Here is a 25,703-nt window from a genome sequence, read left to right as displayed (position 1 = left end):
TATTCTTTTCTCTGTACACGACAGGAGGATTAAGAAGCAGGTGTCGAGATCTGTTGTGTGATGTGTGAATTTAGAGAACAATTTACATTAATTAGCATGAAGAACAAAGTACAACCAGTGGTCAGTTTTGCAGTAATTTAGGCTTTTATGCACACATGGGCAACATACGACCCGACGGACCGTCTGTACCACAATTCAACTTGTGTCCACCAGAGGGCGTGTTGATGCAGGCGGGGCCAGAGAAACTTGCACCTCAAAATGCCCTATTTACTGTAAAACCGATGTAAAAATGTGTGCATATTATTGGCTTGTTTTATGCGATCTTTTCATCTTAACCACAGAATCACCTGATTGACACATTAATCTGTATAAAATTTTTAAAAAGTCAAGATAAATTGTAACATCAAATTCAGAAAAAGTCAGGATGGGCCTCCTCATATTGGTAGCAGCAGCAGCAGAAATATAAAATCTATCATGGTTGAGAGTTTGCATTAAAAAATACATTTGAATCAGGTCTCTGGACTTTATCTCAAATAAATCACCACTGTGAGGAACGTATAACTCGTGTGTAGGAGAGGACGTCTGCACATATCTGGTTTTATTTACATTTGACCCAACTTTTTTAGAAACAGGTTGCAGATTCGATGCAGCTTCGCGTCAGAGGGGTGAAACCTGTGTGTAATTTTAAATTGCATCAAACACTGCCTTCTGACTTTGTGCACGGCGTCCTTTTGTTTCACAAATGCAATTACAGGTTTGGTTTTCTAAATTTAAACTGGAGGCGAGAGCCGAACATTCATACTAACAGGACGAGTACGGAGAACAAAAGGTGGCGCTACGGAAACCTGTCGAAAGACATCTTCTCCTTATAAAACCTTGTTTCTTCACCTGCTGCCGCTTCCTCTTCCCTCAGCAGAGCCGCGCTGTGAAAATGAAACATGGAAAGAGCAGAGGAAGATCTCACCTCCGCAGAGTAACAACAAGGAGATTTTAATTAAAAGGTGAGCGGCAATACTATTCTGGATGAGGAGGTTCTTGCTGAATGTGTAGCCGACAAGGAGGATTGGGAGATGCTGGACTGGGAGAGGGGGGGTCTCCCTCCCTGTAAGTCACCCCCCCCCCCCCCCCCCACACACACACACACACACCTCGCAGATTCAAGCGCTAAGCTAATTGGACAGGGAGAGAGGGCTGAGGAGGGAAGCGTTCAGCCCCATTAGCAATCCCCCTGTGGACGGCTGAGCCGAGAGGATCACAGACTCACAAATAGGAGGATTAAAATAATCAATAGGCTTCACTCTCACTCCTTCAGCGCAGACGGATGCACACACACACGCCATGTACACAGATATGCACACACACGCTCATGAGCAAATACAAACACAGCAAGAGTCGGAGGAATACTAGTTCAAGAAGCACTGCTCTTCTTCCTAGTGTTGTCTCTAGGCTTTCACAAATTAGTCCGGGTCATGTAACACACACACGCACACACACGCACACACACACGCGCACACACACACACACACACACACACACACACACACACACACACACACACACTCTCTCTCTCTCTGTTAATGAAGGTTAATTTTCGGCCTGTCGAAATGAGAAGCAGTAAAAAGGTCAGAGACATGAGAAGCGTCAGACATATCTATATTTCATCCTGTTATTTCTGTTTTTTTTTAATTTATGCTGAATTTCTCACTTTTTCCCCAGATCATCTCATTTTGGGAGTACAGAAAGCATAAAGAAAATCCTGTCAATGAAAGCATAGATCACAGATAACAGATAACTACTTTCTTTCTTGCACATATTTAATATATTGGGACTTAAGTGTTTGCTGTAATATTTCTATAATTTTACAGAAGTTTATTGTAAATCATATAATATTAAGTAAGTGTGACCAAGCATGCATTACTGAGGTCTGACATTTCCCTAATCACTACAAATTAATGATCATTTATGCTTGTTTATATTAAAATAAGAGTTTCACAAGCAGAAATCAAATGACAACTGGAGGACAATATCCCAGTATTTCACATATTAAAGGATAGAGGATGAAATCTAGCGTGAACATTGTGATTCTGACAGTGAATCCCCAACTTTAACTCCCATGTGACCTTTTTAAATGCGGCGCTGCATCACTGCGACTCCTCATGTTCTACATATCAAGTGTGCAGTTTCACCAGAGACATTTTTATTTCTCTGAATGTTTTATTTGAGTATCTTTGGAGTAAAATATATTTTCACAACACACAAAAACAATAACAAAAACAACATGAAATAAAAAATAATGTATTTTTATGTGTATTTTTCATGTTTTTTTTTAATCCTATTAATCATTCTGAAGGCCCCAAGATGTCTCCGGAGAGCCCAGGTTAAAGAACCGCTGCCTTAAACGATGACGTGCATTGCAGATGACCGCCCCTATATCACTTTTGTCCAAAAAGATCTTTCATAAAAGCAAAATAAAACTTCTTTCCGTACATATTTCCTGTATTTTTCCCCAAGAAGTTAGTTTAATTTATCCAGAAATATATTTAAAATGACACATAAAACCATAAGATTCAAATTGGGATTATTGAGGCCTTCACTGCAGCTGTCACACTCAGACTACTGATCAATCAAAGATGTAAAATGATAAGAAATACAGTGCAAACTGTGGAATCAAGTGGTTTCACGTCAAAGTAACTGACTGGCAGCCGGCCTAAAGTACAACACATACTATACTTATCAAATAGATTATTAATAGATAGATCACTTTTAATAAATACAGTATGTCCACTCGTCACAGATTCACAAACTGCTTGTCAAACAGACTTTAATTACATGGATCCCGTTTCACTCTCTTTCCTGCCTTCTTTCTCAAATGACTCAGTTCCTGCTGCAGGAGGCCATCTTTTAAAAATCCCTTTTATATATTTTTTTACGCTCATGTTTTCTCACAAATTCACATACAAGTGTTCTATTTTGGTGATCTGACATTTTGCCTCCTCGTGGACACAATTCAAGGCTTTGACATAATCAATCTCTCTGTCACACTCGCTGAAGAAGCATTAAGTGATACACTGGAAGACACTTGTGAAGCCTGCGTCACACTTGATTACCAAACAGATGTTTTTCCTCTGACTGACACTTAATGTGAAGTGATCCATCGAGCTACCTGTTGATTCACAAAACCATGTGCAGATATGTGACCAGTGATGAAACCAAACTCACTGATTAGACTGACAGGGATGATATGTATTGTAGATTTTTATATACTTCACCGCCACTGACATTCTGATTGGCTCTAAATGCCTTTCAAAATAAAAGTCTTTTGTGTGTTTGTACTCACGGTGAGCTGTATTATATTTTCACATATGTATGTAAAATTCATCACTCTGGTGAAGTGAGACTATGTAATTTACCCATTTAATCTGCCCGATAGGACTGAAATAAATATGTAACAACATTTGAGTGACCTTGTCCTTGTTAAATGTAGAAATTAGAAGCTTCAGCTGAGTTACGTGGAAGAGATTTACAGTTTTAGTTTTATATCCACCATGAACATCCTCTGCAAAGTAACCAAATAATCTCGTACTGTACTTAATATTTAAAGTTTGAGATATTTGTACTTTGCCTGACAATTTTTATTTTAGTCTTCTTTAAACTCAAACGCAGATTGCACATTTATCTTGCAGTGAACAGTACTGTATATAAAGATGGTCAAATCTGCTCCACCAGGTCTAACTGCAGCGTTGAAATACTGCTGATTACTTGTTAATGGATCAATAATAACACTCCAATAATACTGAAATAATTTTGCATGATAAGTGATTCACTTTCAGGTAAATAAGACTTCATCAGGTGATTCTGACTCCCATCGTGTCGGAGGATGAAAACATTAGCGACACCACTGCGCCCCCTGTTGCTCACCGGCGGTCATTACAGCCCCTCTGTGTTGTGCAGCAGCTGCAGTTGCACGCTGCGGCCGCTGGGCGGCGGGCGACGTCGACTAGTTGTCTGCAGGCAAAGATGGCGGTGCGGAAGAAAGACGGCGGCCCGAATGTAAAATATTTCGAAGCGTCTGACACCGTTTCTCAGTTTGATAATGTCCGCGTGTGGCTGGGAAAGAATTACAAAAAGGTACTAACCGCATGTTTTGTACTCGTACGCGCGGAGCTCGCGGTTTTCAGCCCGAAATGTGGCCGCTTTACCTATTGGGCAGCGGCGGTGACAAAGAGAGGAGGGAGGGTGCTGCGGAGGTCCAGCTGTTCGACTCTCTCAGCCGGATACAAAAGGATGCTGAGCCGACAGCTGCGCCAGATGCGCACGCTAATGGCGGCGCGCCTGTGCGGTAGTTGTGGCTGACCCGACCTGAGAGCAGCCCGCAGTCCGACCCGGGACGATGGATTTCTTTCTTTTTTTTTTTAAAGGGGTGACTTTAGCCTGCTAGCGGGCTAGTTAGCTCATGAGCTAACGGTGCAGCAGCTCGGATCCAGATGTTGGCTGACTGGAGCCAGCAGCGGTGTTGGATAACACGCAGCGGCGTGCTGCCGTTCAGACACGTAGATCCAAGAAAATATATGATGTAGTTAAAAATAAAATAAAAACAACACCCACTCACACACCAGTAATAAAAGGTGAAATTCAGTAAATCCCGTCCTCACTCTCAATGGTAAAAAGTGAAAGCAGTGAAAGTTGCCATGAGTCTGCTCTGACGTCCCTCTGCGGGTCTCCCCCAGTACATCCAGGCCGAGCCCCCCACCAACAAGTCCCTGTCCAGCCTGGTGGTCCAGCTGCTCCAGTTCCAGGAGGAGGTGTTCGGCCGGCATGTCAGCAACCCTCCGCTCACCAAGCTGCCAGTATGTCACCTTTACCCCCCCCCCCCCCCCCCCCCCACACACACACATCCACCCACACCCCACCACATCCCCCCCTCCAACTCACAAAACACCTGCATGACTTCGCCCTGTGTCTGACCGGGCTGTGTTTTCTACCTGCAGATGAAGTGTTTCCTGGACTTTAAGTCCGGGGGGGCTCTCTGCCACATCCTGGCTGCTGCCTACAAGTTCAAGAGTGACCAGGGATGGTAAGACTGTCCTTCTAGCTGACTTTAATGGTGCTGGTAATCAGACGGGTCACAGATAAAAGGGTGTAAAGTCGCGGAGCTCGGGTTGGATTGTGGCCGTGTTTCCGTTTCATGTGTAACTCCAGTCTAACTTCCTGGTAGGCGCAGGTTTGACTTCCAGAATCCGTCGAGGATGGACCGGAACGTGGAGATGTTCATGACCATCGAGAAGTCCTTGGTGCAGGTGGGTTCGTTTCAGCGCTCTCGTCCATCAATATTCGTTTAAACTCGTCACCTGGACGAGTAAAAGTTGATCTGAATGATTGCAAAGACAACACGGTGGTTTCAGAGGTCGCACGTCTCCTCCGCTTACGTCATATTTACAGATCGAAACGCTGAAGGACGCGCGGTCATGTGACCACAGTAATCCTTCTTAATCAGTCCTGTAGATTTACAAGATCCAGATCTCCTCATCTGCAGAGGTCTTTTTTTTTCTTCTTTTTTTTTAAAGGAGATCACAGGAAAGTTAAATGAATCCTTGTACAGTGGGTACGGAAAGTATTCAGACCCCTTTACAGTTTTCACTCTTTGTTTCATTGCAGCCATTTGCTAAAATCAAAAAAGTTCATTTTATTTCTCATTAATGTACACTCAGCACCCCATCTTGACAGAAAAAAAATAGAAATGTAGAAATTTGTGCAAATTTATTAAAAAAGAAAAACTGAAATATCACATGGTCATAAGTATTCAGACCCTTTGCTGTGACACTCATATTTAACTCACATGCTGTCCATTTCTTCTGATCCTCCTTGAGATGGTTCTACTCCTTCATTGGAGTCCAGCTGTGTTTAATTAAACTGATTGGACTTGATTAGGAAAGGCACACACCTGTCTATATAAGACCTTACAGCTCACAGTGCATGTCAGAGCAAATGAGAATCATGAGGTCGAAGGAACTGTCCAAGGAGCTCAGAGACAGAATTGTGGCAAGGCACAGATCTGGCCAAGGTTACAAAATAATTTCTGCAGCACTCAAGGTTCCTAAGAGCACAGTGGCCTCCATAATCCTTAAATGGAAGAAGTTTGGGACGACCAGAACTCTTCCTAGACCTGGCCGTCCAGCCAAACTGAGCAATCGTGGGAGAAGAGCCTTGGTGAGAGAGGTAAAGAAGAACCCAAAGATCACTGTGGCTGAGCTCCAGAGATGCAGTAGGGAGATGGGAGAAAGTTCCACAAAGTCAACTATCACTGCAGCCCTCCACCAGTCGGGGCTTTATGGCAGAGTGGCCCGACGGAAGCCTCTCCTCAGTGCAAGACATATGAAAGCCCGCATAGAGTTTGACAAAAAAACACATGAAGGACTCCCAGACTATGAGAAATAAGATTCTCTGGTCTGATGAGACCAAGATTGAACTTTTTGGCATTAATTCTAAGCGGTATGTGTGGAGAAAACCAGGCACTGCTCATCACCTGCCCAATACAATCCCAACAGTGAAACATGGTGGTGACAGCATCATGCTATGGGGGTGTTTTTCAGCTGCAGGGACAGGACGACTGGTTGCAATTGAAGGAAAGATGAATGCGGCCAAGTACAGAGATATCCTGGAAGAAAACCTCTTCCAGAGTGCTCTGGACCTCAGACTGGGCCGAAGGTTCACCTTCCAACAAGACAATGACCCTAAGCACACAGCTAAAATAACAAAGGAGTGGCTTCGGAACAACTCTGTGACCATTCTTGACTGGCCCAGCCAGAGCCCTGACCTAAACCCAATTGAGCATCTCTGGAGAGACCTGAAAATGGCTGTCCACCAACGTTCACCATCCAACCTGATGGAACTGGAGAGGATCTGCAAGGAAGAATGGCAGAGGATCCCCAAATCCAGGTGTGAAAAGCTTGTTGCATCATTCCCAAGAAGACTCATGGCTGTACGAGCTCAAAAGGGTGCTTCTACTCAATACTGAGCAAAGGGTCTGAATACTTATGACCATGTGATATTTCAGTTTTTCTTTTTTAATAAATTTGCACAAATTTCTACATTTCTGTTTTTTTCTGTCAAGATGGGGTGCTGAGTGTACATTAATGAGAAATAAAATGAACTTTTTTGATTTTAGCAAATGGCTGCAATGAAACAAAGAGTGAAAAATGTAAAGGGGTCTGAATTCTTTCCGTACCCACTGTATATATATGTTTAATTAATTTCACACATCGGCTGCTTTTCCTCCAGAACAACTGCCTGACTCGACCCGTCATCTACCTGAGCTCTGACATCGAGCCCAAACTGCTCGGGAAGCTGAAAGACATCATCAAAAGACATCAGGTGGGGTTTTTTTTAATTTTTTTATGTTGTCACAAAAGTATTGGTTTTTTTTTAAGATAAAAAGCGCGTATTTAATTGAAATGCCGTGCGTGTGTTTCCAGGGCTCGGTGACCGAGGACAAGGCCTCCAGCTCCCACGTCGTTGTTCCCATTCCTTCCAGTCTGGAGGAAGGTGACGCCTCCACTTCTTAAAAGTCTGCCTGTAGGATTTCCTCTCGGTTTGTTGTGCTGACATCATGTCCTCTCTTCGTTCCAGAGGAGTGGGTGCGTCCTGTGATGAAGAGGGACAAACAGGTGCTGCTGCATTGGGGATATTTTCCCGACAGGTTGGTTCATCTCTCGCACACTCTTCACTGGATCGGCCTCCGCGCTTGGTTTCTTTAAGGTTAAGCGCCGCGGTGCTTTCACACGCCTCAACGTGCATGTTTTTACATGGCTTGACCTTTGACCCCACCCATCTCTCTGTTTAGTTACGACACCTGGATCCCAGCCAGCGAAGTGGAGGCGGCGGTGGAGGATCCTCCGAGTCCAGAGAAGCCCAGGAAGGTAGTTCTTAAAAAAATAGATCTCAATTTAAACTGTGCAAAATATTTTTTGTAATATTCTGTTTAAATACATTCTATGTTTAAAGACACATATTCCACATTGTTCAACTACATCATGAACATATTTTGTGTCTGCTGATTCCAGCTCTTTACTGACGCTGTGTACTTATTATGGGATGGAAATTTCCATCATGTTTCTTTTGTAAAAACTCTCAAGATTCAAAGAAATAAATAAGTTAGTTTCTCCAGGAAATCACAATCTTGAGATCGCAATAATTAACGCAAATTCAAGGAATCTCCACGATATTTTAGCGAGCTTCCAATTTTGCCAAATTGCCCCGCGATTGCTGTAAGAGATTGAACTTTGGTTTTGTGCATACAGTCTTTGTTAAATTATTATTAATTAAACATGTAAAGCTCTTATTCTGACAGCAGATGTATTCGTTGTTTCTATATTACAGTCACAGACGGTCTGTTCTGGAAAGATTTGTCACTTTTAGACTCTTTTTATCACTTTAAGCCCCGTGATGGTTCTCAAATTTCCACAATTTTACCGCTAAAATCTCATTTATAAACTCAAACAACAAATTAAATTGCCATTTTCGAGAAAATTCACCGCAAAAATCAAACATGTTTGATCTAAACAATCACATAATCCAAACACTGCTCTAAAGTAAAAAAAAAAAAAAACAGATTCATAGATTTCTCTCTTATAAAACTGATCATAAACAATATATATTAACCTCAAATACACTTGTTTTCTTTTTAATCCAGCTCTTACTGCCTAAATAGAACTTGTTCCGGTCACTGATGAGGGTAAATTGTACCATGTTGAAAGTAAAACGACAAAAACCGTGTTTCTGGTTGAACCGTGATAAAGATGGCGGTAACGTTTCAGGTCCACGCCAAGTGGATCTTAGACCTGGACCAGTACAACGAGTGGATGAACGAGGAGGACTACGAGGTGGGAGAGGGCTGCCCGAAGAGGAAGAGGATCTCCGCCAAGACGCTGACGGACGAGGTGACCACGCCGGACGAGCGGCGGGACAAGAAGCCCGGCAGCGCCAAGAAGAGGAAGCGCTCGCCGTCGCCCTCCCCCACCCCCCCGCCGCAGGAGAGCAAGAAGAAGAACACCAAGAAAGGGTCGGTGACGGGGACGAACTCCACAGATATCACATCAACAACAACAGAGATGATGTCATCTTAAACGGTGTGTGTGTGTGTGTGTGTGTGTGTGTGTGTGTGTGTGTGTGTGCGCGTTGACAGGCCGACGACCCCGTACACCAAGTCCAAACGTGGCCAGAGGGAGGAGGAGCAGGAGGATCTGTCGAAGGACCTGGATGAAGCATCGCCTGTTCCAGCGTCTGAAGAGGGAAACCCGGCCAAGACAAGTACGCAAGTCCACAAACACACTAAAATAGCAATAAAAACAACAACAACAACAACTTTTAATCCAAACTATTTCTCCGTCTCCCTGCAGATAACACCAAGAAGGACTCGGACTCCACCCCGGTCAAAGGAGGGACCGATATGGGTGAGATTCCTTAAACATAGAGACACTTCTTTTATTCCACTGAGAGCTGCTAACGAGATCTTTCTTTTCTTTGATTCGAACAGACGAGCAGGAGGATGAGTCCATGGAGACGACAGGAAAGGTAAAGTACAACCAGATAAAAGAAACATAATCTGTACCACTGAAGGGAGGCACACCAGCATGTGGCAGAACAACACAACACTCCTCCTGTCACCTGACTGAAAGGTCCTACTTGTACCGTGACTGGAAGGTCCTACTTGTACTGGAAGGTCCTGCCTGTACCTGTGTCTTTGTATCCTGTACATTAAATGGTCACACACAGCTATAGGCTCATACAACCAGCCGAGTTTAGTCTTAGTCCTTTTAGTCACATTAATCTGTCTGCAGAGGCGTCAAAGTCCTTTTTTTTTTTACATTTTATTTTTTTAAATCATAAAAAGCTTCCCAGACTCCTTCAACCAGGAGCTGAATCCATCATGACCAAAACATCTCCAGACTTTGGGTTTCTGGCTCCATTTTGGCCTCTTTAACATCATCAGGAGAACATTGAACCTCTGATTTGGATCTTTTTTAGATTACCAGCCTTATTTTGTTTCAGTTTTCCCGGTTAAATGCAGCTTTTTCAGCTTTTAGCACATCCGTCCAGTTTCACACATCCATGAATAAATCATTTCGACCTGCGTTAGATTTACGCCCTGACACGTGCGCACACAAACGTCAATCGTCGTTCATGTCAATAAGCACCGACCCACCTACCTGTCGTCGGTGATCCCGGTGAATGAGTCCTCTGCCCCGGTGCCCTGAAGAAGAGACGCGCTGGAGACTCCCGTCAGCGGGTCTCTGCATCCTCTCCCCGACAGTTAGATGTCCCCGCCGGCCTCCGGTGGTGACAACAACCGGTGCCGGGATGTCCCGGTGTTTACCTGCGCACGCGCACATCTCGAAGCTCTTCCTTCGTCGTTAAGAATTTTTTTTTATTTGACCTGCAGCGGCTGAACCTGAACTTAAATCCTCTTTTTTTTTAATTATCATTAATAATGTTCAACTTGTTGTGTATAAAAATCCATAATCGCCGTCCATAAATCCACATTCAGCCAAACCTTTCACCACTTTTAACAAAGAGGTGTTCACAGCTCCTCGAGTACCTGTTACCTGTCCTCTTCTTCTTCTTCTTCTTCGGTTTTTACATCCATAAAGTTTCACTAGTGCCCCCTTCTGGTTTAATTTGACCACGACAGTCTTATAATTAGCCCAGTTGCACTCTGTAATCGCAGCTGTTCTTCCCTCCTTCATATTTTCTGCATTACATCAAACTCATTTCCTTTTCTTAACACTGATTACAAAATGTGTAACTACTGTTCAAGGTGCTGCGACATATTTTATAATCCACCAGTTATTATTCTTTCCCTTCTGTTGGTTCATCCTCCATCTTTTATTTTGTAGGCCATTTAATTGTATTCCTTTGTCACGATATCCTTTTTCTTACTTTTTTTTATTTTAAAAGTTTAAAATTGATATTCAAATGACCGCTTCCTTCGCTAACATGTCTGGTTTCAAATTTTTGGAGATTCCTGAAAACATCCAGGGACATTTTGTTATTCCCAGAGAGCATGAGAATGGCTCATCTTGAATTCGTAAACGTGTGTGTGTGTGTGTGTGTGTGTGTGTGTGTGTGTGTGTGTGTGTGTGTGTGTGTGTGTGTGTTAAAACAGGAAGAGGAAGAGGGCTCTCCAAGTGTGAAGGGAGAACCGGTGAAAGGGTCCGACCTACACGAGGACAACGTGACTGAGCAAACCCACCACATCATCATCCCGAGCTACGCCGCCTGGTTCGACTACAACAGGTAACAATCAACACACACACACACACACACACACACACACACACACACACACATACATACATCTTATCCAAACTGTTTTCCCTTCAGTGTTCACGCCATTGAGCGCAGAGCCCTGCCGGAGTTTTTCAACGGGAAAAACAAATCCAAAACTCCCGAGATGTGAGTGTTTAATCTGTATACAGCACAGTTTTACATTATCTAATTATCTGTTGGACATTTTTACATACGGTGCAACAGGAAGTGATGTCATACTGTTTCCTTTTAGTTATCTGGCGTACAGGAACTTCATGATCGACACCTACCGCCTGAACCCTCAGGAGTACCTGACCTCCACCGCCTGCCGCAGGAACCTGGCGGGAGACGTGTGTGCGATCATGAGGTGGGCGGAGGACCGAGGAGGATATTTCTCATCAGTTTAAACACAATCAGTTCAAACTCTGTTTTTTTTTTAAACTGTGCTGCAGAGTTCACGCCTTCCTGGAGCAGTGGGGACTCATCAACTACCAGGTGGACTCGGAGAGCCGGCCCACGCCCATGGGGCCCCCGCCCACCTCTCACTTCCACGTCCTGGCCGACACGCCGTCCAGCCTGGTGCCGCTGCAGCCCAAGACGTCCCAGGTCCACATTACACACACACACACACACACACACACACACACACACACACACACACACACACACACACATGTTGTAGAAGCTATCTGACACGTGTCTCTCTGTGTCCCTGCAGACCCCCGCCACCCAGTCGATGATGTCGTTCCCAGACAAAGTGAAGGACAAGCCGGCCGACCTGCAGAACTTTGGGCTGCGGACCGACATGTACAGCAAGAAGAGCGGCTCTGTAAAGGTAAAAAAAAAACACACAAAAACAAGAGGGTGGATGACAGGACGACTTCCAGTCACCGATCGTAGAAACTAAGTTGTTGTGATGCTGTTGTGTGCAGAGCAAGAGTGCGGCGAGCTCCATGAGGGACTGGACAGAGCAGGAAACACTACTACTCCTGGAGGTACAGTCTTTACCCTCACAACACAAAAACATGGTAAAACCAGCCACAATAAAAACCGAAGCAGGAAGTGAGGAGATAACCGCGGCTCTCACCTTCCTCAGGGCCTCGAGATGTACAAGGACGACTGGAACAAGGTGTCGGAGCACGTCGGCAGCCGCACGCAGGACGAGTGCATCCTGCACTTCCTGCGGCTGCCCATCGAGGACCCGTATTTGGAGGACACCTCGTCGACTCTGGGCCCGCTGGCCTACCAGCCGATACCGTTCAGCCAAGCGGGAAACCCCGTCATGAGCACCGTGGCCTTCCTCGCCTCCGTGGTCGACCCCCGCGTGGCCTCGGCTGCAGCCAAGTCTGCGCTCGGTGAGAAGGAGATCATTTCTTTTGCTGTAAAGAAAATAAGAATATTTTTACAGCTACAGCCTCCTGAAAAACTGTAGCGGTGAGCTAATAGTTCAAGATGTTTTAGATGAATACGTGACGTCTCAAAGGGAACTGGAAGGAGGAACAATAATCAAAAATAAAAACACAAAACGCATTCATGGTAGCACAGAAAAGATGGAAGCAACAGTTCTGCATCAATAATCCTGCAACAAGCTTGTACATTCGTTGGTTCGTACATTTCTGAGCAATCAAATTTCTACAGAAGACTAATCAAGTCCTGATTTCTGATCTCTCTCCCTCTCAGAGGAGTTTTCTCGTATGAAGGAGGAAGTTCCTGCGGCGCTTGTGGAGGCTCACGTGCGGCGGGTGGAGGAGGCGGCGAGGGTCAGCGGCCGACAGGATCCTCTGTACGGGCTGGAGGGGAGCGGCATCGCCGGCACCGGCCTGGAGGAGGGAGAGAGGCCCGGTACGATCAACACGTGTGCTACATGTGCAAAATACATTTGCAGGGAGAAATGAAAAAGAAAAAGGAAAGAGTGATGACACAGGAGGAGAATATAAAACGTTCTGACTTGTTTCCTTTAGATGAAAACAACGATGAAAGTAAGAGTGAAAACCAATCGAGTGAGGAGAAGAGAGAGGCCAAGGTACGAAGCATCTTCACTCTGATAGCATAAAATATGTATTTTTACTCGATGAGCTGCTGTGAAGATAATCGTGCTGTTTCTCCACACAGGACAGCAAAGATGGAGCGACCGAGGAAGAGGAGAAGCAGGCGGAGAACGGCAAGAAGGAAGAAGAACGAGGAAGAGAAGCCGAAGGAGAGAGGGAGGCGGACAAAACGGAGTCGGAGATGGGTACGAAACGGTTTCTCTGGGAGATATCTGAACGATGAAGTCACGGGGGAAAATAATGAAACTTGTTCTTCTGTTAGGCGACGGGGAGAAAGAGAAGGATGGAAAAGAGGGAGCGGAGGAGGCCCAGAGAGACGGAGACAGCGAGGGAGAGAGGAAGGCGAAGGTGGAGCGGGATGTCGGGGAGGGGAACCTGGCGACGGCCGCTGCCTCCGCTCTGGCTGCCGCCGCCGTCAAAGCCAAGGTGAGCTTCGTCACATCGACGTCTGAACGCGGCGCTTCTGTCTTCATCCGTTTCCCTTCAAGTCTGAGAATCTCCTTTGCTTTCGTTCGCAGCATCTGGCTGCAGTGGAGGAGAGGAAGATCAAATCTCTGGTCGCTCTGCTGGTCGAGACACAAATGAAGAAGCTCGAGATTAAACTGAGACACTTTGAAGAACTGGAAACCATCATGGACAGAGAGAGGGAGGCTGTGAGTGAGGCATCATGGGATATGTAGTGTCAAAAAACTGTAGATAGTGTGTAGTTTACCCAGATCTTTGAACATCTGAGTGTGTGTGTGTGTGTGTGTGCAGTTGGAGTACCAGCGGCAGCAGCTGCTGGCCGACCGTCAATCCTTCCACATGGAGCAGCTGAAATACGCTGAGATGAGGGCTCGCCAGCAGCACTTCCAGCAGATCCAGCACCAGCAGCACAGCCAGGCCGGCGGCCCCCATTCCAACCAGGCCACCCCCACCGCTGCCGCCCCCCCCTGCCCAAGGCCTGGCTCCGACTCAGCCAGCTCCCAGCACACCAGCGCCGCAGCCGGCCCCCAGTCCCGCACCACCAGCGTCCTCCGCCCCGGCTCCCGAGTCCCAGCCGCCTCCGGGGGGCACTCAAACCTCGCCCCCTCGCCCCCCGGGCCAGACCCCGGCGGCTCATTCCAGCTCCAGCACTACACCTGTACTCCACGGTGAGATCGCAATTTAAACACAATATGAAACATTAATTTTGCATCACTTCCTTCAGACTGAAAAGCAAATGTGCACATTGAATTTTGAAAGTGTGACTCTGTAGCGCTGCGGGGTCCCGCAAGGTTCAGGTCTGGGTCCCGACTTGTTTTCTTTCTGCATCTTGTCTTTGGGCAGAGTTTTAAAGGTTTGTCTTATCACTGCTGTGAAGATGATCTCTTACTCTTACAAATTGTCTATAATGTCCAAAATCAGACATCCCATAATTTTCTGCAGGTTTATTCTGATAAAGAATAGGTCCCCTCAATTAAAATGAGAAATCTTGGTTGTTTTATTTGTTCCCAATTCTTCCAACCGAGGACTGTTGCTAAATTCAGGTGTCTCCGGCTGAGATGTGGATGATTAGTCATGCTTTTGTTCATCCGGTCTGGAATATTGTGACTCCCTATTTACTTGTCTTAACCATTGACTGTGGACGTAGCTGCAATACCAGCGAGTGCCACTAGAGGTCGGCTCCAAAAAGCCTCCGGCTCCATAGACTCCCATTCAACTTCTCTCATCAAATCCAAAGTGAATAAAATGTGTCCATCAGTTCTCTCGGTGTTGTTAGCTAAAGTCACTCCTTCTTATTAGTTTTCTGGAGGTCCATCTGAAAATAATCCCTCATTCATTAGAAAAGAAGATTCATGAAGACCTGTTTTTGGGGGCGTGTCTGTTTGATTGACAGGCCTGTGGTGCAGTCAGGTTACAGCTATCGGTGGGCGGGACGTAGTATCGTCAGGTTTCCAGTCAGATCCACCGCTGGCTCCTCCCCCAGCTCGTCCAAATATGGTCACTTCCTGCTGGTGACGGACAGACTCTGAACTGGAGGCTTCATAACGTTCACAAACCAACGGGTGACCACCTTGCAGCTGTGAATGGTTGATGTTTGTCACATGTCCTCCTGTTTCCCCCCCCCCCCTCACAGAGCCCAGCGCTCCTCTTCCGGCGGAGACGCTGCACCCCTCGGCTCCGGTTCCTCCTCCGCAGTGAGAGAACAAGAAGAAATTGCCTGAGAAACCGAATGACTCTGACCACTCTGAATCCTGCCTGTGTCATCTGAAATGAAGAAGTCATCAACCGAAGGAAAAATGACTCATTTTCCATTTTTTGTTATTGTTGTTTTTTTTACTTTTTTCCAACGGGACAATATAATAATGAGAAAGAAAAAAAATAATCTCTGAATGAATCCGCCTCTGCATCGACTATCTGCTGACAGATTCTCAAATTTACTCGGCTGATGAAGGAAATCGATTTTCATCCGGCGTGGCCGACTGGACGGCAGCATCTCATCGTTTTAAAACGCTGGAGCTCCGGTGAACTCAGCTGGTCTCACCAACATGCTGGCACTCAAGGAGACCAAGAGAAAAGACTCATCTTGTGTTTTCAGTGTTTTGGAAATTGTTGCATTCATTTTCCTGCAACAGTTTGTGAAGTCTCATGCTTCAGACCCTCCTCCCCCTTCTTCGTACTGTAGGTACTAATTCAAATGTATGTAAGGAGGACAAAAAAAGCACTTTTAATATGTTTCCCGAGGACTCGTTGAAAGACTTGAAGCATCCATGAAATTGAACTTTAGCACTTATATCGAGCTTTCGTTGTCTTAAACACCTTTTCGTACTGAAGGTTTTGATTGGGAATATTTCCTTTTTCCTTTTTGTTTGTGTTTACATGGACACACGGTCACTCTACAGGGTCTGGCCTGAAGGTCACATGTCTAAAAGAAAAACAATGAAAAATCTGGATTGAATGAAAAAAGATTTGATTTAAAGACGCCACTTTGAAATTACATCCCCTTTAGTTTGGATGCAGTTTGAGAAAACGTACTGTAAACTGGATTTTCTGTTACAAACACGCCCTGTAATGATAATAAGGGAACTATCCTGAAAGTACTGACAGCTTGAGGTCCTGAAAAAACCTCCTTTTAAGTACCGTGTTCATCTCTCACACGTTCGAGGAAAACACGTCAGTGTGGAGCTTCGTGTTTTTGTGGATGAACAGGCTGTAGATTTGTGAGGAATGTAGTTTTTTGTTCGAGAGGAGAATGACTGGAAAGAAAGTCTGGGAATAACGTGATTCTTTAAGCGACCACATTACAGTATGTGTTTTATTCAGGATTTGACTTTTTGTTACCTGCTAAACCAAAATGTTTTTATAGTCATGTTTATCTCATTTATTCCGTGAGTTTTTATTATTGGGAATTGAAGAGGATTTTTCTGTTTTGTTTTTTGGGCAGCTCGGTTTTTGTTGGTGCATTTCATGTTTTAAAAGATAGAAGAAATGTTAACACAAGAGAGCACCTTTTAAAACAGCTGACAAAGGAGAATTGTGTCCTTAATATCTGCAACAATATCCTCACTTTTTATCCTATCAATTTTTATATTTTTTACTGTCTGTTTTTCCATTTTCTTTCTTTGATATGTCAACATTGTACCTGTATATTATTACCTTTGTAGCCTATATTTACCCTCTCCACCGCTGTGTGTGGTTCGACAGATCCGCCGGATCTGTTGGAGACTCGGAGCATGTGTGTACGTGAACGCATGCCCTTCAGATCTGTAAACCATGTTACCGTTCAGTTCTCTTTTTCAGTGCCATCTCTCGCGCATCTTCAGAGTTTGAAGAATTTACAAAAAAAAAAAAAGGCACATCACGTCGGTGTCCTGAAATATAATCCAGTCAGATGGTGAAACTTTACAGTTAATGTCCGTCAAGCCAGTATTGCAGTCCTCACCAAAGTCGTGAGCCTAAATGGACTTCTTTTATCTGTGTTATTATTACATTGTGTGGATTTTGTGATATGAAATAAGTGTCTGTTCAGTTTCTGTACGTTTTTCACTATGCTGAAGGTAGCAGCAGTCGCGTTGATTATTATACAGTAGAAATCAGTTTTTCCTCAGTAAACCATCACATCAGTGCTGGCAGTTACTCTGGCAGTTTGTATTAAAGAAAGAAAAAAAAAAAAGGTCAAAACAAAACAGGTTTTAATTACAAAATGTTTGGGGAAAAAATAAAAGATGTGAAGAGGAGTCACTGTGTCGAGTGGTTTGTTCACTGGCAGCACGAAGGAGTCGCATGACGAGGTAAATCTACAACACTGTTTCTAAAAATGTAACAGAATGAGATGATTTGCAAATCATGTAAAAAAAAATAGGTCAAAGACAAAATATCAAATATTATTGTTTTATGAAAAATATATTCTCATTTTGAATTTGATGCCAGCAACACTTTTCAAAATAATTCAGGGAGGGGCAACAAAAGACTGGAAAAGTTGTGTAAAGCAAAAAAAAAAAAACACCTCGTGGAACACAACTAATCAGGTTACCATGGCAACAGATCAGTAACATGATTGGATATAAAAAGAGCATCCCAGAGAGGCAGAGTCTCTCAGCAGTGAAGATGGGGAGACGTTGACCACTCTGTGAAAAACTGTGGGCAAATGATTAAGATTTCACAATTCTGTAGTGGAAATCACTGCATGGGCTAAGGAGGACTTCTGAAAACCATCGAACACAGTTCATCGCTGCGTCCACAAATGCAGGTTGAAACTCTACAAGTTTCAAAGAGGAAACATATAAACGTGAAATGGAGAACTGTCCTGTGGTCTGACGAATCAAACTTTTAAATTATTGCTGGAAATCATGGATGCCACGTCCTCCAGGGTAAAGAAGAGAGGGACCACCCAGCATTTTATCAGTGCACAGTTCAAAACCTAGCATCCATGTTTCAATATGGGTTTACATGATTTGCAAATCATGCACAACACGATCTGTTTTTATTTACTCAACATCCCAACTTTTTTTTTCAAAAACTGTTGTAAATATACAAATCGTAACTTGTATATACATGTATACTTATATATGTATGATTTTATCTTTAAACTGACCTTGAAATCAGCAGCTAACATAACAATCTGAACTGAAGGTTGACTTACTTGTTTGTGTTGGAGCTTTCAGCTGAATCTGTCATAAAGATGGTCATGATCACATCAGCTACAACCATCTTCAACTCCACCTGCTGATCTGAGACACAGTTGACAGTGAATGGACTTTAAGCTTAGATTCTTTTATTAATGTATGTATGTCAACTTTTTTTTTCTTACCTCGGGGATCTCAGTGAGTTGTTGTTGTACATCTCGGTGTGATACACGTGTCCAACAAATTTGGTGCATGTAGGTGAAACTAGGTGCCGGGGTTGCAGTGTAGGGGGCGCTAGCGAGCCACTTGGCCACACCCACTCGCAAAACACATATCAGCTGTATCGTCTCACCACGCTGGATGTATGTGCCATGTTTCATCAGGTTTCAAGCATCCTTTGACCTTAAACATCAACTTCCTGTGTCACGGCGAAACATCAAACGCCCTTTGACAAAGTCGCATGAACTTCTCAATATATCATCATCAATGTCTGAAGGCTATTCTGACCCGACTTTAGGTTCATGGGCTCAACCAGCTCGACGTAGCATGTGAAAGTATGAAATATTTCATTTACAGTTGCCAGCAGGGGGCGCTTTGACTATGAGCGAATATTACCATACAGGTGTCTTCAGAGCCAGACTGTTATCAAAGATGTAATGTTTGCGGAAGATTGGAATATGTACACAAGATTTACAGCAGTAGTTTCATGGCAAGACGCTCAAAATGGCCGCCACGCCACGGCCACACCCATCGACGAAAACAAATTATTTTGATAACTTTTCATCCCAAACATGTTAAGAGTGAACTGACTCAATTTCAAGTGGGTCCGACAAAATCTCGAGGAGGAGTTTGACAAAGAACAACATGTAAGAATCGCCAAATATGGCGACTAAATTCAAAATACCGGACTTCCTGTTGAGTGGACGTAATGGTGCAATGTCACTTTTTTGTACGTCTAGGTGTGATACACATGTCCACCGAATTTCGTGCATGTAGGGAAATGTAGCCGCCGGGGCATCTCTATAGGGGGTGGTAGCGAGCTATTTGGCCACGCCCACTCGCAACTCCACTAGAATACGACATTTTTCGCCATCGTGTACCAACTTTCATGAGTTTTTGAATATGATAAAGCCTCCAAAAATGCAGTTCTTTGCGGAGAAAAATAAGGAACGAAAAGAATAATAATTCCTTGGATAACAATTGGGCTTTTGCACCTTCGGTGCTCGGGCCCTAATAATATATATAAAATATAATATAAATAAACTTTTAAGAAATATTTAGCCACAGACCCACAGGCTAAATGTCACTTTGTAAACCAGGGTTTTTATTCAATATGTAACATTTCACATTATCATATCCATCCAAAAGAAAAAACTGATAACAAGACTGACAGAGATGACGAAGGTTGAACTGTCAGGGATTACTGCTGCTGATTGTGCCTGCGAGGATCAATAAAGTATGAAAAATGAGATGAAAGCGTCTCTTCACATTAAACGGAAAAGGCACTTAAAAAAAAAAAAAAAAAGACAGTCTACAGTAACTGAAGTCAGACTTGTTGGAGGTAGGACGACGTGGATGGAAGGAAAAGAGCAGACGAACAATACAAAAAAATATCTAGGAATAAAATCAAAGCTGGAAGTGTGTTTGTGAAATGCTCAACCGCTCATCACCATCCGGACCAGTTCTGGAAGGAGACAGAAAAAACAAAGCTGTGAAACAGGAACGCCGAGTCAGCGAGCATCAATCACTCCTGTTGTTTCTTCAGTTTGTGACACACAATCATGTGTCTGTCTGAGTTCTGCTTTACCTTCATAGTTGATGCAGCCGTTGGCGTCTTCATGTCCCGCTAAAAGAGTCTCCACCTCTTCTTCTGTCATTTTTTCACCTGCAACACAAAGAGAAAAAAAAGAAGGAAAAAAAAAGCTATGAAGAAGAAAAAGTAATTTCCTTACAGAGAAGCTGGTTGGTTCAGACGACAACACAGCTGATTACGGGGTGATGAAGAAGAGCGTTACCTAGTGTGGTGAGGACATGACGCAGCTCTGCTCCCATCACGGTGCCGTTTCCCTCCTTGTCAAACACCCGCAGGCCCTCCACGATATCTTCGAAGGAGCCCTGGTCCTTGTTCTTGGCGATGGCCTGAAGCATCGGCAGGAACTGCTCGAAGTCCAGCATCTTGTAGTTCATATCTGCGGGGCGACGATGACAACACAAGAGTCACGTCTCCCCACAAATGTAATAACACAGAACAGATGTGATTTCCACAAGATTCAGAGCTTCTCTTTATGGATTAAATGTGGTTTTAAACACAGCAGAGCTCACCAGGATCATTTAGTTTTCCTCTGTCAGGGCAGTTTGTACACAGCAGAGAAGTTAATGACAGTTTACTGTGACAGACCATCAGATCACGCAGTAACCAAACCGTTCACCTGGAGAGGGCTTTCATTTCTCTCGTTAGAGATGTGATTGGTTGGATCGGAGACTTACCTTCTAACTTTGGGTTTCCCAGGACTTTGAGCACTTCGGCGTTGACTGGGTTCTGGCCCAGGGCCCGCATCACATCCCCACACTGGCTGTAGGTGATCTTCCCCTCACCCGTCCGGTCGAACAGAAGGAAGGCCTCCTTGAACTCTGATAAGGAGACGGAGACACAGAAGTCTCATTCGGCTGCACAGCAGGTTGGATGAATAAACATTACAGACATAAACTCAGATGCACGACACACAAAAGGGTTTGAATCATGACGCAAAGTGATTTTATGGAGGCGTCGTCGCAGCACCTGGTGGGTTTACCGTCCTCATAACACACCAGAACCAGAACCAAATGATCTGAGCGCAAAGACACTGATGAACTATTTGAAAAGCCATCAGCTGCTCCTGCAACTTTATTTTCATGTTCATATACAACACAAGAAAAGATCAAATTATCCTTCAAATGCCACATCTGTAGGAGCAGGTCTTTACGTGAGCTCCCTCTAGAGTCGGAGGTGGGTATCAACACCAAAAGATGCTGTCATTTTTGATTTGAGTTCTGGAGGATCGATGTGATCAAACATAAACACTCAGACTTATTTGAAGTATTGCGACCAATTAATGTTGCTAGATGACGACAGGTGGCTCTTCACTACGTTAGAAATAAATGAGCTGGTCTTTATATTATCCTGTAAAAGGCTCATTTCATCAGTTGAATATGGTCTCTGTCAAAAATGTAAAAAACGTGAGTCTCCTTCAACACGATCTGAGTCTTTGCATGAAATTAAAATCCCTTTATTTGACTTTGTATTTAAAACGTTGTGACCCAAGTAGGTCTTTATCCTGGTCACAATCTCAACTCTTTCTACACACCTTCACTGTTTTGCACTAAGAAGTACAGAAATAGAGAATTATATTATATTTCTTTTCAAACATTATAGGTTCACTCCGACTGTCTGAAGCTACTCTACTCAGTAAAAACTAAACACTGTCTTTAAAAGTGTTTCCTTCACTACAACAAGACTCCCGTCACGTTAAACAGTCCCACTGAACAGCTGATGTCCACTACTTTGTATTTTAGTGTCTTTTAGCCCGAGGACAGCAGAGAGGTGAGGCGACACAAACCGTCTTCATTAAAACTGCTGACACATTTAAATGGCAGGTTTTGTCATCAGCATGCAAACACGCCGACACGCTCTCCCTCACTGCTGTTGTAAAGGTGAGTCAGAAAGGTGAGTCAGGAAGGTGAGTCAGGAAGGTGAGTCAGAAAGGTGAGTCAGGAAGGTGAGTCAGAAAGGTGAGTCAGGAAGGTGAGTCAGAAAGGTGAGTCAGAAAGGTGAGTCAGGAAGGTGAGTCAGGAAAGTGAGTCAGGAAGGTGAGTCAGGAAAGTGAGTCAGGAAAGTGAGTCAGGAAAGTGAGTCAGGAAAGTGAGTCAGGAAGGTGAGTCAGGAAGGTGAGTCAGGAAGGTGAGTCAGGAAGGTGAGTCAGAAAGGTGAGTCAGGAAGGTGAGTCAGGAAAGTGAGTCAGGAAAGTGAGTCAGGAAAGTGAGTCAGGAAGGTGAGTCAGGAAGGTGAGTCAGGAAGGTGAGTCAGGAAGGTGAGTCAGAAAGGTGAGTCAGGAAGGTGAGTCAGAAAGGTGAGTCAGGAAGGTGAGTCAGGAAGGTGAGTCAGAAAGGTGAGTCAGGAAGGTGAGTCAGAAAGGTGAGTCAGGAAGGTGAGTCAGGAAGGTGAGTCAGAAAGGTGAGTCAGAAAGGTGAGTCAGGAAGGTGAGTCAGGAAGGTGAGTCAGAAAGGTGAGTCAGGAAGGTGAGTCAGGAAGGTGAGTCAGAAAGGTGAGTCAGAAAGGTGAGTCAGGAAGGTGAGTCAGAAAGGTGAGTCAGAAAGGTGAGTCAGAAAGGTGAGTCAGGAAGGTGAGTCAGGAAGGTGAGTCAGGAAGGTGAGTCAGGAAGGTGAGTCAGGAAGGTGAGTCAGGAAGGTGAGTCAGGAAGGTGAGTCAGAAAGGTGAGTCAGAAAGGTGAGTCAGGAAGGTGAGTCAGGAAGGTGAGTCAGGAAGGTGAGTCAGGAAGGTGAGTCAGGAAGGTGAGTCAGAAAGGTGAGTCAGAAAGGTGAGTCAGGAAGGTGAGTCAGGAAAGTGAGTCAGGAAGGTGAGTCAGGAAAGTGAGTCAGGAAAGTGAGTCAGGAAGGTGAGTCAGGAAAGTGAGTCAGGAAAGTGAGTCAGGAAGGTGAGTCAGGAAGGTGAGTCAGGAAAGTGAGTCAGGAAGGTGAGTCAGGAAGGTGAGTCAGGAAGGTGAGTCAGGAAGGTGAGTCAGAAAGGTGAGTCAGAAAGGTGAGTCAGAAAGGTGAGTCAGAAAGGTGAGTCAGAAAGGTGAGTCAGGAAGGTGAGTCAGGAAGGTGAGTCAGAAAGGTGAGTCAGGAAGGTGAGTCAGAAAGGTGAGTCAGGAAGGTGAGTCAGGAAGGTGAGTCAGGAAGGTGAGTCAGAAAGGTGAGTCAGGAAGGTGAGTCAGAAAGGTGAGTCAGAAAGGTGAGTCAGGAAGGTGAGTCAGGAAGGTGAGTCAGGAAGGTGAGTCAGAAAGGTGAGTCAGAAAGGTGAGTCAGGAAGGTGAGTCAGAAAGGTGAGTCAGAAAGGTGAGTCAGAAAGGTGAGTCAGGAAAGTGAGTCAGGAAGGTGAGTCAGGAAGGTGAGTCAGAAAGGTGAGTCAGGAAGGTGAGTCAGAAAGGTGAGTCAGAAAGGTGAGTCAGAAAGGTGAGTCAGGAAGGTGAGTCAGGAAGGTGAGTCAGAAAGGTGAGTCAGGAAGGTGAGTCAGGAAGGTGAGTCAGGAAGGTGAGTCAGGAAGGTGAGTCAGAAAGGTGAGTCAGGAAGGTGAGTCAGAAAGGTGAGTCAGGAAGGTGAGTCAGGAAGGTGAGTCAGGAAGGTGAGTCAGAAAGGTGAGTCAGGAAGGTGAGTCAGGAAGGTGAGTCAGGAAGGTGAGTCAGGAAGGTGAGTCAGGAAGGTGAGTCAGAAAGGTGAGTCAGGAAGGTGAGTCAGGAAGGTGAGTCAGAAAGGTGAGTCAGAAAGGTGAGTCAGGAAGGTGAGTCAGAAAGGTGAGTCAGAAAGGTGAGTCAGAAAGGTGAGTCAGAAAGGTGAGTCAGGAAGGTGAGTCAGAAAGGTGAGTCAGAAAGGTGAGTCAGGAAGGTGAGTCAGAAAGGTGAGTCAGAAAGGTGAGTCAGAAAGGTGAGTCAGAAAGGTGAGTCAGGAAGGTGAGTCAGAAAGGTGAGTCAGAAAGGTGAGTCAGGAAGGTGAGTCAGGAAGGTGAGTCAGAAAGGTGAGTCAGGAAAGTGAGTCAGGAAAGTGAGTCAGGAAGGTGAGTCAGAAAGGTGAGTCAGAAAGGTGAGTCAGGAAGGTGAGTCAGAAAGGTGAGTCAGGAAGGTGAGTCAGGAAAGTGAGTCAGGAAGGTGAGTCAGGAAGGTGAGTCAGAAAGGTGAGTCAGGAAAGTGAGTCAGGAAAGTGAGTCAGGAAGGTGAGTCAGGAAGGTGAGTCAGGAAGGTGAGTCAGGAAGGTGAGTCAGAAAGGTGAGTCAGGAAGGTGAGTCAGAAAGGTGAGTCAGGAAGGTGAGTCAGAAAGGTGAGTCAGGAAGGTGAGTCAGGAAAGTGAGTCAGGAAGGTGAGTCAGGAAGGTGAGTCAGAAAGGTGAGTCAGGAAGGTGAGTCAGGAAGGTGAGTCAGAAAGGTGAGTCAGAAAGGTGAGTCAGAAAGGTGAGTCAGGAAGGTGAGTCAGGAAGGTGAGTCAGGAAGGTGAGTCAGGAAGGTGAGTCAGGAAGGTGAGGTTGGCTCTCTGTGGGATTAAATCAGTTCAACTGAGTCCAGCTCGAGTCGAGCCTTCATTCAACAGTGAAGTTCAGTTAGAAAGCGTCGGGCTCAGTCCGTCCTGTTCATTTACCTGCAGTGGTCCAGCGGTCTGCAGAGACAGCTGTGGAGCTACAGGACATAAAGCTGCTTCACACATCAGTGCTGCTGACTAACAAGACTTTTAACCATTCAAATGCCTTTTTGCTCGTCGGACAGGAGCTGAACTCACCCACGATCTGGTCTTCTGTGAAGTCCGACTGGTTAAAGGAGAGACGAGGAGCAGGTTATATGAAGCAGCCGGAACACAGCAGTGGGACATTATTTAAAAAGCTACAAAAATAATCCTCCATCAGCAGAAACGACAGAAACAGAAACAGCTTGTAGCTTAAAGGCTAAATGAGGAGAGAGCTAGCAAGATGCGCAGCAAGCGCCGGCTTGACGTTACCTGCTTCATCTGTTTTCAAACTCTTCCATTTAATAATGAACCTTTGACCGTGATGCTACCAAAAGTACATATTTCTATAAATCAGTCCGGACGAGTATTTCGACTCACCATGATCTGTTTCTGGTGTCGATGACAGACAGTCAGGGGGTCTCGAGTCGCGTCTGAACCGGGAGGACACTTGGTACGTCCCTGGTGACGTCAGCGAGGCTGGAACCGCAACAGCCAATCACAGGCCTCCATTTCTGGTATTATTATTATTATTATTATTATTATTATTATTATAAACTAAAAATGTGTTGAAAGTCTTGAGGCAGGATCACACCAGAGTTAGTAAATTACTATTTATAGAAGTTTTTAATTCTCACTTATCAACACGTTCCATTGAAGTAACAGCAGCACTGATCACATGCACGTCTGCAGTGTTTGGACCCAGAAAACTCTCAAACAATTTAGGATTCACTCAAGAAATCCATTTATGTGCTTAACATTATGATTAATATTTTATTTCCTGTCAAATCTGACATTAT

At 44.7% G+C, this 25,703-nt stretch overlaps 2 protein-coding genes across 3 annotated transcripts; one reads left to right on the top strand and one right to left on the bottom strand.

The window, feature by feature from the left end:
- The first annotated feature begins 3,994 nt into the window (after positions 1-3,994).
- On the top strand, positions 3,995-17,551 carry smarcc2 (SWI/SNF related BAF chromatin remodeling complex subunit C2). Its single transcript, XM_069154979.1, is given in 27 exon segments — positions 3,995-4,128; positions 4,728-4,847; positions 4,989-5,074; positions 5,216-5,297; positions 7,279-7,371; positions 7,473-7,542; positions 7,627-7,696; positions 7,841-7,916; positions 8,814-9,058; positions 9,182-9,306; positions 9,396-9,449; positions 9,533-9,570; positions 11,162-11,292; positions 11,380-11,451; positions 11,558-11,671; positions 11,757-11,910; positions 12,023-12,139; positions 12,237-12,299; positions 12,401-12,659; positions 12,985-13,146; positions 13,266-13,327; positions 13,417-13,537; positions 13,615-13,778; positions 13,871-14,005; positions 14,109-14,275; positions 14,277-14,485; positions 15,451-17,551. Coding segments are annotated over 27 exon segments (3,165 nt in total). The 5' UTR covers positions 3,995-4,017; the 3' UTR covers positions 15,516-17,551.
- Positions 17,552-19,742: 2,191 nt separating this feature from the next.
- On the bottom strand, positions 19,743-25,360 carry myl6 (myosin, light chain 6, alkali, smooth muscle and non-muscle). Of its 2 annotated transcripts, XM_069154966.1 has the most exons (6): positions 25,285-25,360; positions 24,961-24,988; positions 20,927-21,070; positions 20,455-20,628; positions 20,247-20,324; positions 19,743-20,123 (listed from the first exon to the last, which is right to left on the bottom strand). In XM_069154966.1, exons 1-6 carry the CDS (start codon positions 25,285-25,287, stop codon positions 20,095-20,097), a joined length of 456 nt encoding a protein of 151 aa, XP_069011067.1. In that variant the 5' UTR covers positions 25,288-25,360; the 3' UTR covers positions 19,743-20,094. The 2 variants fall into 2 exon arrangements, with proteins under 2 accessions (XP_069011067.1, XP_069011059.1); XM_069154958.1 differs by lacking the exons at positions 24,961-24,988; positions 25,285-25,360 and adding an exon at positions 24,823-24,915.
- Between the last annotated feature and the right edge of the window lie 343 nt (positions 25,361-25,703).

Source organism: Embiotoca jacksoni, unplaced genomic scaffold, assembly GCF_022577435.1.
Source record: "Embiotoca jacksoni isolate LCO1_2020_lvr unplaced genomic scaffold, fEmbJac1.0.p SCAF_1, whole genome shotgun sequence".
Lineage (NCBI taxonomy): Eukaryota > Metazoa > Chordata > Actinopteri > Embiotocidae > Embiotoca > Embiotoca jacksoni.
This window is presented reverse-complemented; position numbering and strand designations above follow the sequence as displayed.